Source organism: Callionymus lyra, chromosome 5 (genome assembly GCF_982586985.1).
Source record: "Callionymus lyra chromosome 5, fCalLyr1.hap1.1, whole genome shotgun sequence".
Classification (NCBI taxonomy): Eukaryota; Metazoa; Chordata; class Actinopteri; order Syngnathiformes; family Callionymidae; genus Callionymus; species Callionymus lyra.
The window spans coordinates 16,978,129-16,990,572 of NC_141822.1; the positions used below are offsets into that span (position 1 = coordinate 16,978,129).

The 12,444-nt window shown below is 39.3% G+C and overlaps 1 protein-coding gene across 2 annotated transcripts; it reads left to right on the plus strand.

Moving 5' to 3' along the window:
* Window positions 1–718: 718 nt before the first annotated feature.
* Window positions 719–11,905, plus strand: sh3glb2b (SH3-domain GRB2-like endophilin B2b). 2 transcript variants are annotated; one of them, XM_087791186.1, is made up of 12 exons: window positions 719–907; window positions 2,375–2,516; window positions 2,944–2,955; window positions 3,187–3,315; window positions 4,254–4,387; window positions 4,449–4,541; window positions 6,594–6,656; window positions 7,983–8,006; window positions 8,082–8,171; window positions 8,826–8,926; window positions 9,032–9,200; window positions 11,193–11,905. In XM_087791186.1, exons 1-12 carry the CDS (start codon window positions 845–847, stop codon window positions 11,298–11,300), a joined length of 1,128 nt encoding a protein of 375 aa, XP_087647312.1. In that variant the 5' UTR covers window positions 719–844; the 3' UTR covers window positions 11,301–11,905. The 2 variants fall into 2 exon arrangements, with proteins under 2 accessions (XP_087647312.1, XP_087647313.1); XM_087791187.1 differs by lacking the exon at window positions 2,944–2,955.
* The last annotated feature ends 539 nt before the right edge of the window (window positions 11,906–12,444 follow it).

Below are 12,444 nucleotides of genomic sequence, written 5' to 3' on the forward strand. Positions count from 1 at the left end.
ACTCACAGTGTGACAGTGATGAGGAAAAACTTTCTTTTAAAAGGCAGAAACCTGGAGCAGAACAGGACTCGGTGTTGCCTGCTGCTGTGAGCGGATTGGAGGGATGTAGACGGGTGAGTAAAGAATAGTTGGTAAATAATTGTAAAGCTTATACGCTAATTTCTAAATTATTTGTCTAAGTAAGTAAGTAAGTAAGTAATTTTTATTTGTATAGCGCTTTTCCAGACCAGGTTCACAAAGCGCTTAAACAATCAAAACAATATTCAATAAAGTATATACTTTAAAGATCAAGATAAAACTGATAACACAACAGGAGTTCCAGAAAATAGTTGCACATTTCGATCACATATGAGCCTTTATTTCGAACATATGAAAGAAATGACTCTTGCTAAGATTAAACATTTGGCCCCCACTTGATTTTTTATTGGTCAAATATGTCCTTAATTAAAAAGAAAGTTTGGAGGATCCTGACTGAGCAAAACAAATACACTAAAGACTAAAAAACGCCAACATTTTCTGCTTTAAATGTTACCTTTTATTACCTACATTTTCCAAACAATATTCGTCCAGCTGTTACTGTAAAACCAAATAATATAATTGTTGACGTAAAATGGCGTCAAGGACTCCTTTGACATCCATCGGTGTCATCTGTGATCGCAAGTCATGTCTGGCGCCACTAAGGTGCAGTTGTCGCTTTAAGGCACAGGGCGGGCAGTCGATCCCCGAGTGTCAGTGACGCGGATCACAGCCGCCGCTCCATCCTCTCAGCTGATCCCGAGGATTCCCTGTCGTGTGCGGGAGACACTCTTGAGCCTCGTCTGCATGCGACACCTGCGGAGGAACCATGGACTTCAACGTGAAAAAGCTGGCTTCTGATGCGGGGGTCTTCTTCACGAGGGCGGTCCAGGTACATGTCGCCCATGACAGCCGGAGATTTAGCGCCATTCTGTGCCCGCAGCAGCGGCTCCTCCGCCGCGGCCCTCGGATCTGTTCGCTCCACGGAACCGCATTGTTTTGATCGTTTACTTCCCGGGTGACGTTGAATAATATCTGTGTGTGTTTCCCTCGCGTCTGGAGGAGCTGTGGTCGAGCTGTAAGCCGATAAACCTCCTTCAAAACCTCGATCCATTATTGATGGCTGAGGATCTGTTGTGCAGCAGAAGCTCATAACAGGAAGAGACTCCATCACTTTGTGTTTGTTGTTCAAGGAAACAGTTGGAAGTTTTTAAAGGAACTACATGTGTGTTTATTAGACAGCATCAAACTAATATTGTTGTTATGAACTAGTGTGTTGTTATTAACGTAAACGACATTATTTACTGCAATGATATGAACTTGAGCTTTATTTTTTTCCTTGAACGTTATAATGAAACTAAATAATAATAATAATAATAATCCCATTAGAACGTAATGCAGGGTTTTGTTCATGTTAGATATTTACAACGTACATACATAATATATTATGTAAACATATGTATTCAATTCTATTTTCAATTTTATTTAAAGTGTCTCATCATAACAAAGTTATCTCAAGACACTTTACAGTTGAGACTTTAAGACTATAAGGTAAGGTAGAACTTTATTGATCCCTCAGGAGGTCTCCTTCGGGAAATAGTTTTTTTCCAATAGCCACAGAAAATACAGCAATTTTTCATAAAAAATAAATCAAAATAAAGTAAGAACAAAGAGAAATAAAGATTACAGATCACATTATATATTATATTATATACATATTCAATGTATCATGTATGCTTGTTCAATTGTGTTGTTAACTTCCTAACCCAAAAGGTTTGGATTGGGTTTTTATTTGTCAATTTATTCTATTACGTGTTCCTTCCCAGAGGAGCTGGAGTCCATCCCAGCTACTCTGGGCGAGAGGCTGGAAACAGGTGGCTCCATAAATCGCCATCTGTGCTTAAAGGGCAACTTGTGCGAAAACCCAACTCTTCTGACTCAGTCTTCCTCTCCAAGTCTGTCATCATGACCATGTTTTGAACTTATTACTTTACAAAGTTCTCCCCCGTCTGAAATCTCCGCAAACGACAGGTTACAAGAGCAGAGTCCATTAGGATGTAGTAACGGCTTCACTCCAGCCAGCTGTAATCACACCCTCTTTGTTTATACAACGAGTCCCTTTGAGGTGGAGACTTCTTGGATTGATGACGCGTGGTGACAAACCTTGATGGTTGACCAATCCCAACAGAGTGGGTGTGGTTATGGTAAACCGGTCTAGATAAAATGTTGTCAGTGGGTTTTGTACAAACAGACACACACTGATGATACAATAGAGTCCAAGATTTATTTAAGACTCACTTAAATCAACACGAGTTAAATGTCTATCCATGATAATCTTCTGACGCAACCTGTCCTCCAGTTCACAGAGGAGAAGCTGGGCCAGGCGGAGAAAACCGAGTTGGATCCTCACCTGGAGAACCTGCTGATGCGAGCCGACTGCACCAAGAACTGGACCGAGAAGATCTTGAGACAAACGGAGGTTCTTCTGCAGCCCAACCCGAGTAAGTCTTGAGACACTCGCGCTACGAAGAAGGAAAGAAAAAGCAAAAAAAAAAAAAATGGTGGCAGTGATGAATAAGATAGTTTGGAAAGGTATTTAAAGAAAAATAAATCTAAATAATAATCGACTTCTTCTTTTCGCTCTATGAGCTACTCTTCTGTCGATCCATCATGTCTGCATTCTCTTGTTCACTTCCTTAGAGCTCTGTCAGTTACTCTGTATGACTGAGAGTAAATCCTCAGTATTTTATTTTCCTTTAATTCAAGAGACTCAATATATATTATATATATCTGATCTAACTTAAAATAATATGGTTTAATGACCCCAATGATCATTATTTTGTAATGACATGAACTAATATTTATTTAATAAATGTAAAGGCATGCATGATTTTTAACTCATTTATTTTTCAACCTCTCATGCTGCAGTCGACCACACCGGTAAGTCTTGGTTTTCTTTTTTCTGCCAATAAAACAGAGAATAAAGAAAATGATTCTGTCTGCTCTAGAGACACGTGGGCGTGTCCATGGATACGTGTTGAATTACTAATGCCCGGGAGGTGCAGGGTGACCATGCAATAAAAAAAAAAACAATCACAAATAATGTGTTTGTTTTAAATGATTCATCGTTTGAATCCATGATCCGTGATGAAGTCGTTCTTGTCGCTCCAGGTGCTCGGATCGAGGAGTTCATCTACGACAAGCTGGACAAACGGCTTCCGTCCAGGACCACCAACGCCGAGCTGCTCGGTCAATACATGCTCGACGCCGCCAGTGAATTTGGACCCGAGTCCCCATATGGTCAGTGGAGCCGTGATGCCAGCAGATCCGCTGCAGCCGTTAATGAGCCGCGGAAAAATTCAACTGTCGCTGTCTTTGAACAGCTGCTGTGGCTCGGCTAACACTGTTGACTCAGCACTTTGTTGCTAGTTCCACTTTTTAAAAGTAACACAATTCTTTGATAAGTTATCTGGTGGAACTGAAGCACACGGGAGTCTGGACGACTCTTCAGAGGTGGAGTCAATAGCCTGGTCCTCCACGAGAGACTGTAGATCTGTGGCTCACTTCAGAAAAGTTGAGCATATGGAAGTAAATCAGTGGAATAATGATTGAATTTAAAGTTTTAAATGTTGCAACCTTTAATTGAAATGATGTTTATAGTTTAAAAAAAACCTTATATTGTTTATATTGAATAAGTCAATTTGTTTTTATTATTTTAATAAGCTGTATATTGAACGTTTGAAAAAAAAAATTGAATATAAAAAATATTTTGAAAACATTTTCTTAATGAATTTACTTTTTGCTTTACACATAGAGTTTGATATTTTAGTTCCAATGATTCAAAAATACATTTTCTAAATTCAATATTAAAAAAAATTCGTAGCCTATTAAATTCAACATTAAATTGGAGTAAAAGTTATTCACTTACGTTGAATTAAAAGGCAATAATAATTAAAAATGACATCCAGAAAAAAAGTGTTTGGGATAATTGGAATTAGAATATGAAACTATGTGTAAAAAGAACAAAACTTAATTAGAAAAAATATATATATATTTAAAAAAACAAACAACATTTCAATATAGACATTCTTTAATTTCATTATTAAAATAATTAAAGTGTCAACTTTTGGTGTTTGAATTGACATTTTTTCCTGGTAAATAACTTGTTAATGAATCAAAATAAATCATCTTTATTACCTATAAATAGTTAAAATCTGCTTCTTCCGTGTGACCTTCAGGCAGCACATTGATCACAGTCGGCGAGTACCAGAAGAGACTTGGAGGAGCCGAGCGAGAGTTCCTCCAAACGTCCGCCGCCACCTTTCTCACCCCACTACGCAATTTCCTAGAGGGCGACTGGAGAACAATATCGGTAATACGAGATCAAAACTCTCTTCTTCGCCATCCTCACAGCAACATCGTGTTCTCTGCAGAAAGAGCGGCGGCTCCTGGAGAATCGACGTCTGGACCTGGACATCTGTAAAGCACGTGTGAAAAAGGCCAAGCAGGCTGAAGCTAAAGCAGCTGTGAGTTTGACTTTCATTCCTCAACTGCACTTGACATGTGAACAGAAGAAATAAGTAATTAATCATCATGTACTTATAGTGATAAACCATGCGGGGGCGCCACAAAACTTTTTATTACCTTAAGGGTCAAAAATGCTGCAAACTTTATTCTAATTAATTTAATGTTTTTGGGACGGTTTGACATTATTATTATTTAATGATTATTTGATAAAGTTTTATACAAAACTGGGGATTTAAAATGGTTTTAGTCAACAAATACGGTGGTGAAAAATCGACAGAAGTTTTAGTTTTTTTCTGTGGTTACCATAATATTCACCACAATTGATTAAAAAGAAAAACACAACAAGAAATAGTGTGTAGAGTCGTTCATCCCTCCCTTTAATGGCAAAGTGATTAAAATCTTGAAACGTTACGATAAGATTAATTCAAGGTACATTTTAATACATGTTTATTAGATTTGATGTAGTTAATCTGTTTGTATGGATGAAAAGAAATATATCGAGTCAGAAAAATCCTTGTTTATTTTCCAAACAAACTGTTGCTGTAATTATTGTGAAATAATAGTTATATTTATTCACTTATGTGCATGGAAATCCATTAAATGTGCAATATTTTTTCAATACTAAATGATTCAATATTAAGAAATGGAACAAAAAGGTTAATAAATAAATAAGTATTGTTCAGGTAACAATAATAATAATAATGATAATAATATAGAAAACATTAATGATGTTGTGCAGAGAGTAGGTGTTTGAACAGTAACATTAGTAAAGAGCAGCGACAGATTCATTCTCACCATGACGTCTCAACAGGTGTTGACTCGGATTAGTCGACTTACTGTTGCACTTAATCCACGTTTCCTCTTTAATCTTTAATTAATGTAAACAGATCCAGCGAGTCGAAGAATGATTTATTCATATTCTTAAAATATAAATCAATGCTAGATTTGTATCGGTGAATCTTTACACCCATAACTCTGTCATTTCATCTAAATCTATCACTACTCTATCACTACCTGTGTCCCAGGTTTAGACTAGAGTTCATGCAACACTTCATCACATGTGACCCTAAAACACGTCTGAATTAAAAAGTCTGCCTGACGCGGAGATATTTTGTTTTCTGTGCTCGTGCTTTTGAAAGTCATTTGCCTGGAGCAGCTGCTGCATGTCTCTGACGCTTCTTCCACACTGTGATTGTTAAACTACTTTATATGAACTTGTCATTACAGCACTTAACGTTTGATTATATAAACTTCTTTCTTCCCCACAGAATCTTAATCATGCACAAAACTAAACTATAAGTTGTTTATTAGGATTGGGATGATTGTGAATGAAATAAATCTTGACAAGAGACTATAATTCAAGTTAAGGAATGTTGATGTGAATAATTTGCGGAACATAAGAATTATTCCATTGTAATAAAGTGTTTAATTAAACTTAAATTTAAGAAAGTATTTAGAATATAAATTATGGTTTATAGCAACCAAATATTCTAGGTTACAGTGAGAATTAAAAGAAAAATAACTTGAAAAAATATGTGAACAGGAAACAAGAATAAAGTTCTAAAATAGTATAAAAGGTAAGAAGAAATAAAACACCTGTGATATCAAGAGATCAATGTGGTTTATTTCTATTTAATTCAAATCCAATTTTATATTATCAGTTATCTGAAGACACTATACAGTTTAAAATACCCTTTATAATAAAAGAGAAAAGCAATTAACTTAAATTACATATTAGAGATGTTGAGAATGAGAACATTTAACGAGCAGAAGCCTCAAGCAGAACCAGACTCGATGTTGAAAGAAAGAGAAGGAGAGAAAAGGCATAGAGGAGAAACACAGTTTTAAACTTTTCTGAATGTGATCAGTTGTTGTTTTCAATGCTGCATTTGTTCTGCGCTCTGAGCTTCTCACTGCCTGTTGCTGTGCTGACCTGTGTGCTCACCTGTGTGCTCACCTGTGTGCTCACCTGTGTGCTCACCTGTGTGCTGACCTCTGCACTGACGGTGACGCATGACCATGTGTGTCTGTGTCCCTGCTTCTGTTCGTAGGCTGCACCAGATTTTCAGGAGACAAGGCCTCGAAATTATGTTCTGTCTGCAAGTGCATCTGCGGTAAGATCCTGCCTGGAATGGATTTATGTTGACGTTTTAAGTATAGCAAGCAAACTGTTTATTCTAGGTGTTTGTTCACTCACTGGATTTCATTGATTTAACTGGACAGTTTGGCTCTTTTTTTTACTTCTTTACTCGTGACTATGTGAGGTGTTTTTAAGAGTAAAAATAGAATAATGGCGACAATATTATAAACATTCTAGTGGGATGAATTGAATCTGGTCCTTTATAAAGTGTGTTAGAAAAACTAATGAAGAAGCTGCTGCATGTCCTTATGATGCCAGTGATATTGTTTATTTTTAAGATTCCATTTATTGTTCATTGTCGACCATATCATTGCGTTGAACCATGTCAGAGAAGAGCATTAACATCTGTTTATCTTCCATTTTTTTTGTTAATACTGTGTCAGTCAAGTACATCAAAGTAAAAAAACAACAATTAGAAAGTATCTTTAAAAACATACTTGTATTGATTTTCAACAGACAAAAAAATACAAATGTAGTAAAATACAAATAAGATTTTAAAAAAATGAGAGAAAAGTTCAATCTCCTCCACAACTGTAACTAGAAATACAATACTAGAGAGTAAAAATACTAGTAAGAGAAATACAAATAATGATAAAACAAAAAGCAATCAGGCTCTGTAAAATAAAGATTAACAGGTTTCAAAAATCTTTGAAATTTGTCTGACTTGTGATTTATGCCACATGTTTGTTTTTCATGGTAAAAATTATCTGAGGTTTTTGTGATCAGGAGTCTCTTAGATCCATGCAGATCCTCGAAATGTCATAGCAAGCATTACACTGATAAATCCAAAAAATAAGGCATCAGGATCAATTCTCGTCTGCAGGTTCTTTCCTTATAAGAGCCTAATGTTGGTGTTTTTAAAATGAAACAGATTTAAAAAACGGTACCGTTGGTCAACCTCCCTCTTCATTTTAATGATCACTTCCTGTCGTCCATCCAAGTGTTTCTCACAATCGCTCTATTACTCGAGCAGCTCCGCAGCGACTGGGACTCTTGGGTCGTGGAGTCCGAGGTGTCGGAGCAGACGAAGGTGGACTGTGTGGCGTATTGTGTAGAACCTGAGGCTGTGTCGTCCCGTACAACCCTTTAGAAAACACTTAATGGTTTAAAAACACATGACAAAAAGTGTCACCGTAATCTTCAGGATTAAGTTTCAGATGTTGCTGTGCATTGTGGGACTTGTAGTACGAGTAGTAGGAGTTCTCTTTACCGAATAAATAATAGCAACTTCCCCCCTAGATTCATGTGTAGTTTAGTTCCTTTTATTTTAATTCCTCAACTGTCTTCTCTCTTCCTTCAGTTGCTCAGTGAGGAAGCTGACAAAGTAAGTATTTTCTTTACCTCCGGGGGAGCTGCGACAATAATCCTCATGTGACTCTGAACTGTCCATCTTTCACAGGCGGAGCACGAACTCCGTGTGGCCCAGACTGAGTTCGACCGTCAGGCGGAGGTCACCAGGCTGTTGCTGGAGGGGATCAGCAGCACACATGTGAGCACTGTTGTCTGGTTTAGTCCGTTGTTCCTCGCGGCTCTGTCTCCAGCTCAGACCATGAGCGTCCCATCATGCTTCCTAATCCAGCCATATTATAATTAAATTGAATAACAGAATTATTTAATCAGTTTAAATGCTACTTCCCTGCAATAGCAACATTCCACCAGCAGATGGAGACATTTTTGGTATATGATGCTGCGTTCAGGAGCTGCTTGGTTGATCTCTAAAGACATTCAAATTTAATTTGAAAAGCTATGAGTTAAAAAAATAAATATTGAATTTAGAACATATATTTTTGGATTATTGGAATAAGAATGTCAACGTCAAAAAATAAAATGTAAAACAAAACATTCATTCAACCTTTCAATATTGTGATGACATGGATATAGTTTCATAGTAGAAGGTTTGGGTTACAGCGTATGTTGCCATGGTTACAGAATCAGTGTTTCTCTGAACCTGCTTTGGTAAACTGAAAAGCCCGAGATGTCAAAAACGAACACCGGCTTTTCACTTTACCTTCTCTTCTTCTGAGAATCCCCACAACAACACTAACTCTGTGATGAACATGAGCACTGAACCTGCACATGAGTCGATCTACTGTCATGAAGTCAATGCAAATCCTTATTTTATTTCTTGTGATTCTCTTCTCAGTTGAACCACCAGCGATGTTTGCAAGACTTTGCAGAAGCTCAGGCTACGTACTACGCTCAGTGTCACCACTACATGCACGACCTTCAGAGGGAGCTCAGCAAGTGAGTAGAACGTTGTAGAAGAACTCATGACTGAAGGTCACACAGGACAATGGTTTCTATACGTCTCATCACATCCGTCACAACTGAAGCTTCATCTCCCGACAGAGGCACAAACGCTGCAGGCGGCACACAAGCCTCTGACGGCTCCAGCAACAAGCCAGGAACCCTGACTATGGAGCAGATGCAGATTCCTGTCACGGGCACCAGGAAAGCTAAAGTCCTGTACGACTACGACGCCCATGACGCCAGCGAACTCTCCCTGTTGGCTGACGAGGTGAAGTAGAATCAAAATGATAATTAAAGGGACATGCAGGTGAACCAGTTAGATCAGTGTTTCAACACCTTTATGACTCAGGAATAGTTTTTGTTGGCCAACATTACATGCCCTTTTATTAGAGAGCGTACAGTGGAGGATTGTAGTGGTTTTATTGTACAGAGAAATAAATACAAAAAGTGTGAAGGAGGAATATAAAGAAATCTTGTGAATAATCTTTGTGGAGTAATACCTTGCGCAACTCGCCGACCAATATCTAAGGGGCCTCATGGTACAATATCAGGAAACCTTGCGGAGTAATATCAGGAAACCTCGCAGAGTAATGTCAGGAAACCTCGCGGAGTAATGTCAGGAAACCTCGCGGAGTAATGTCAGGAAACCTGGCGGAGTAATATCAGGAAACCTCGCAGAGTAATGTCAGGAAACCTGGCGGAGTAATATTAGGAAACCTCCCGGAGTAATATCAGGAAACCTGGCGGAGTAATATTAGGAAACCTCGCGGAGTAATGTCAGGAAACCTCGCGGAGTAATATTAGGAAACCTCCCGGAGTAATGTCAGGAAACCTGGCGGAGTAATATTAGGAAACCTCGCGGAGTAATATTAGGAAACCTCCCGGAGTAATGTCAGGAAACCTGGCGGAGTAATATTAGGAAACCTCCCGGAGTAATATCAGGAAACCTCGCGGAGTAATGTTAGGAAACCTCGCGGAGTAATGTCAGGAAAACTGGCGGAGTAATATTAGGAAACCTCCCGGAGTAATGTCAGGAAACCTCGCGGAGTAATATTAGGAAACCTCCCGGAGTAATGTCAGGAAACCTGGCGGAGTAATATTAGGAAACCTCGCGGAGTAATATTAGGAAACCTCCCGGAGTAATGTCAGGAAACCTGGCGGAGTAATATTAGGAAACCTCCCGGAGTAATATCAGGAAACCTCGCGGAGTAATGTTAGGAAACCTCGCGGAGTAATGTCAGGAAACCTGGCAGAGTAATATTAGGAAACCTCCCGGAGTAATGTCAAGAAACCTGGCGGAGTAATATTAGGAAACCTCCCGGAGTAATATCAGGAAACCTCGCGGAGTAATATTAGGAAACCTCGCGGAGTAATGTCAGGAAACCTCGCGGAGTAATATTAGGAAACCTCCCGGAGTAATGTCAGGAAACCTGGCGGAGTAATATTAGGAAACCTCCCGGAGTAATATCAGGAAACCTGGCGGAGTAATATTAGGAAACCTCCCGGAGTAATATTAGGAAACCTCCCGGAGTAATATTAGGAAACCTCCCGGAGTAATATCAGGAAACCTCGCAGAGTAATATCAGGAAACCTGGCGGAGTAATATTAGGAAACCTCCCGGAGTAATATCAGGAAACCTGGCGGAGTAATATTAGGAAACCTCCCGGAGTAATATTAGGAAACCTCCCGGAGTAATATTAGGAAACCTCCCGGAGTAATATCAGGAAACCTCGCAGAGTAATATCAAGAAACCTCGCAGAGTAATGTCAGGAAACCTCGCAGAGTAATGTCAAGAAACCTGGCGGAGTAATATTAGGAAACCTGGCAGAGTAATGTCAGGAAACCTCGCGGAGTAATATCAGGAAACCTGGCGGAGTAATATCAGGAAACCTTGCGGAGTAATATTAAGAAGCCCCATGGAGTAGTATCGAAGGGCCTCGTGGAGTAATGTCAAGGGGCCTTGTGGAGTTATATTAAGGACTCTTGTGGCATAATATCAAGAAGCCTCACGGATTAAAATAAAGAAGCCTTGCGTAGTACTATTAAGGGGCCTCACCGAGTAGCATCAAGGGGTCTCGCAGAATAATATTAAGAAACCTCATGGAGTAATATCAAGAAACCTTGCTAAGTTATATGGCAGAGCCTCACTGAGAAAAACACAAACTTCTGATGATTTCTCAAACACTGCTGCAGCACAAATGTTGCAGAGAACAAAGAGCTTTAAGAAAACTGTTGAAACTTTTTCTTTTTTCTTTCCCAGCTCATCACCGTCTACACCGTCCCGGGCATGGATCCTGATTGGCTGGTTGGAGAGCGAGGAAACGAAAAGGGAAAAGTTCCCGTCACCTATTTGGAACTGCTGAGCTAAACACACACACAACCCGAGACAAACACACACACACGTCACTCCCGTGCACACGTGTTTGAAACTCCTGTAAAACTGATTTATACGTCGATATAAATCAACGGTTCCTCAAGATTCAACGAGCATAAGAAAGATATTGATCGATGATCGTATCACTGAGTAAATGTTGTCAGATGTTGACGACTCACGAGATGTTAAACATATCTGACCCTCGGAAACAAAAATATTAAACGATGACAGAAGTCAAGAAAAACTTTAAAACTACTGAAATAATGACCTTTGACTTTAAAAAACCTGTTCAGTGCGGTGAATAAATCGTGTTTATTTGTCCCGACCTTAACATATCCACTAATGAAAGCAAACGTATTTAATCCTGTTGTCGTCTGAGGAATGAAAAGCCTTCGCAATAACTCCCGGGTGCTTCACTGGTGGTTGAACAAAGTTTTATATTTTGACGTGTAGTGAACCTGTGAGTGAGTCTGTGGAGAACTCTGACACCACAGTCTTTAATGGACCTTCATGAGCAGCAATAGAACGGATTCTTCACGTTGTTTGTTCGTTTTCCAGCCTCAGTTCTGTGTCTTCTCGTCGTTCTTTAGAGCCTGAAGCGTGGGGGGGTCAGGTGGGGAGGGGGGGAGGGGGGGGGGGGTCAGGGGTCAAGACGAGGGTCAATCAAGCATGTGCTGCGTGTGTGACTGTGTTGATGCTTCTGGAACTTTCCCGACACTTTATGATCGACGTCAACTTCTGCTGTAACGTTTCTTTTCCCGTGGATTAAGCCTGTCGTTCTACTGAGTGTGTTGGGAATGAATCTGTTTTGAATCGTCGACATACATGTCATTAATGTGCAATAAACGTGCATGTGCAGGGACGCATTGATTCTTGAACACTCTGGTATTATCTCTGGTCATTGTTGTCGATCTATGGACTCGTGACGACCTCGACCATCTGCACACAGATATCACTGTTCACTTCCACATGTGTGTCAAACCTTACATGCTCCTTCAGCCTCTCTGGACAATCCCACTGCTGACGCCATTTGTCACGATGCTTCACATCATAATCTTCACAAACATTAATACTGAGACATTTTACTATCAACACTCCTGACACGAATGATTTTATTTTTTTAATTATATTTATAAAA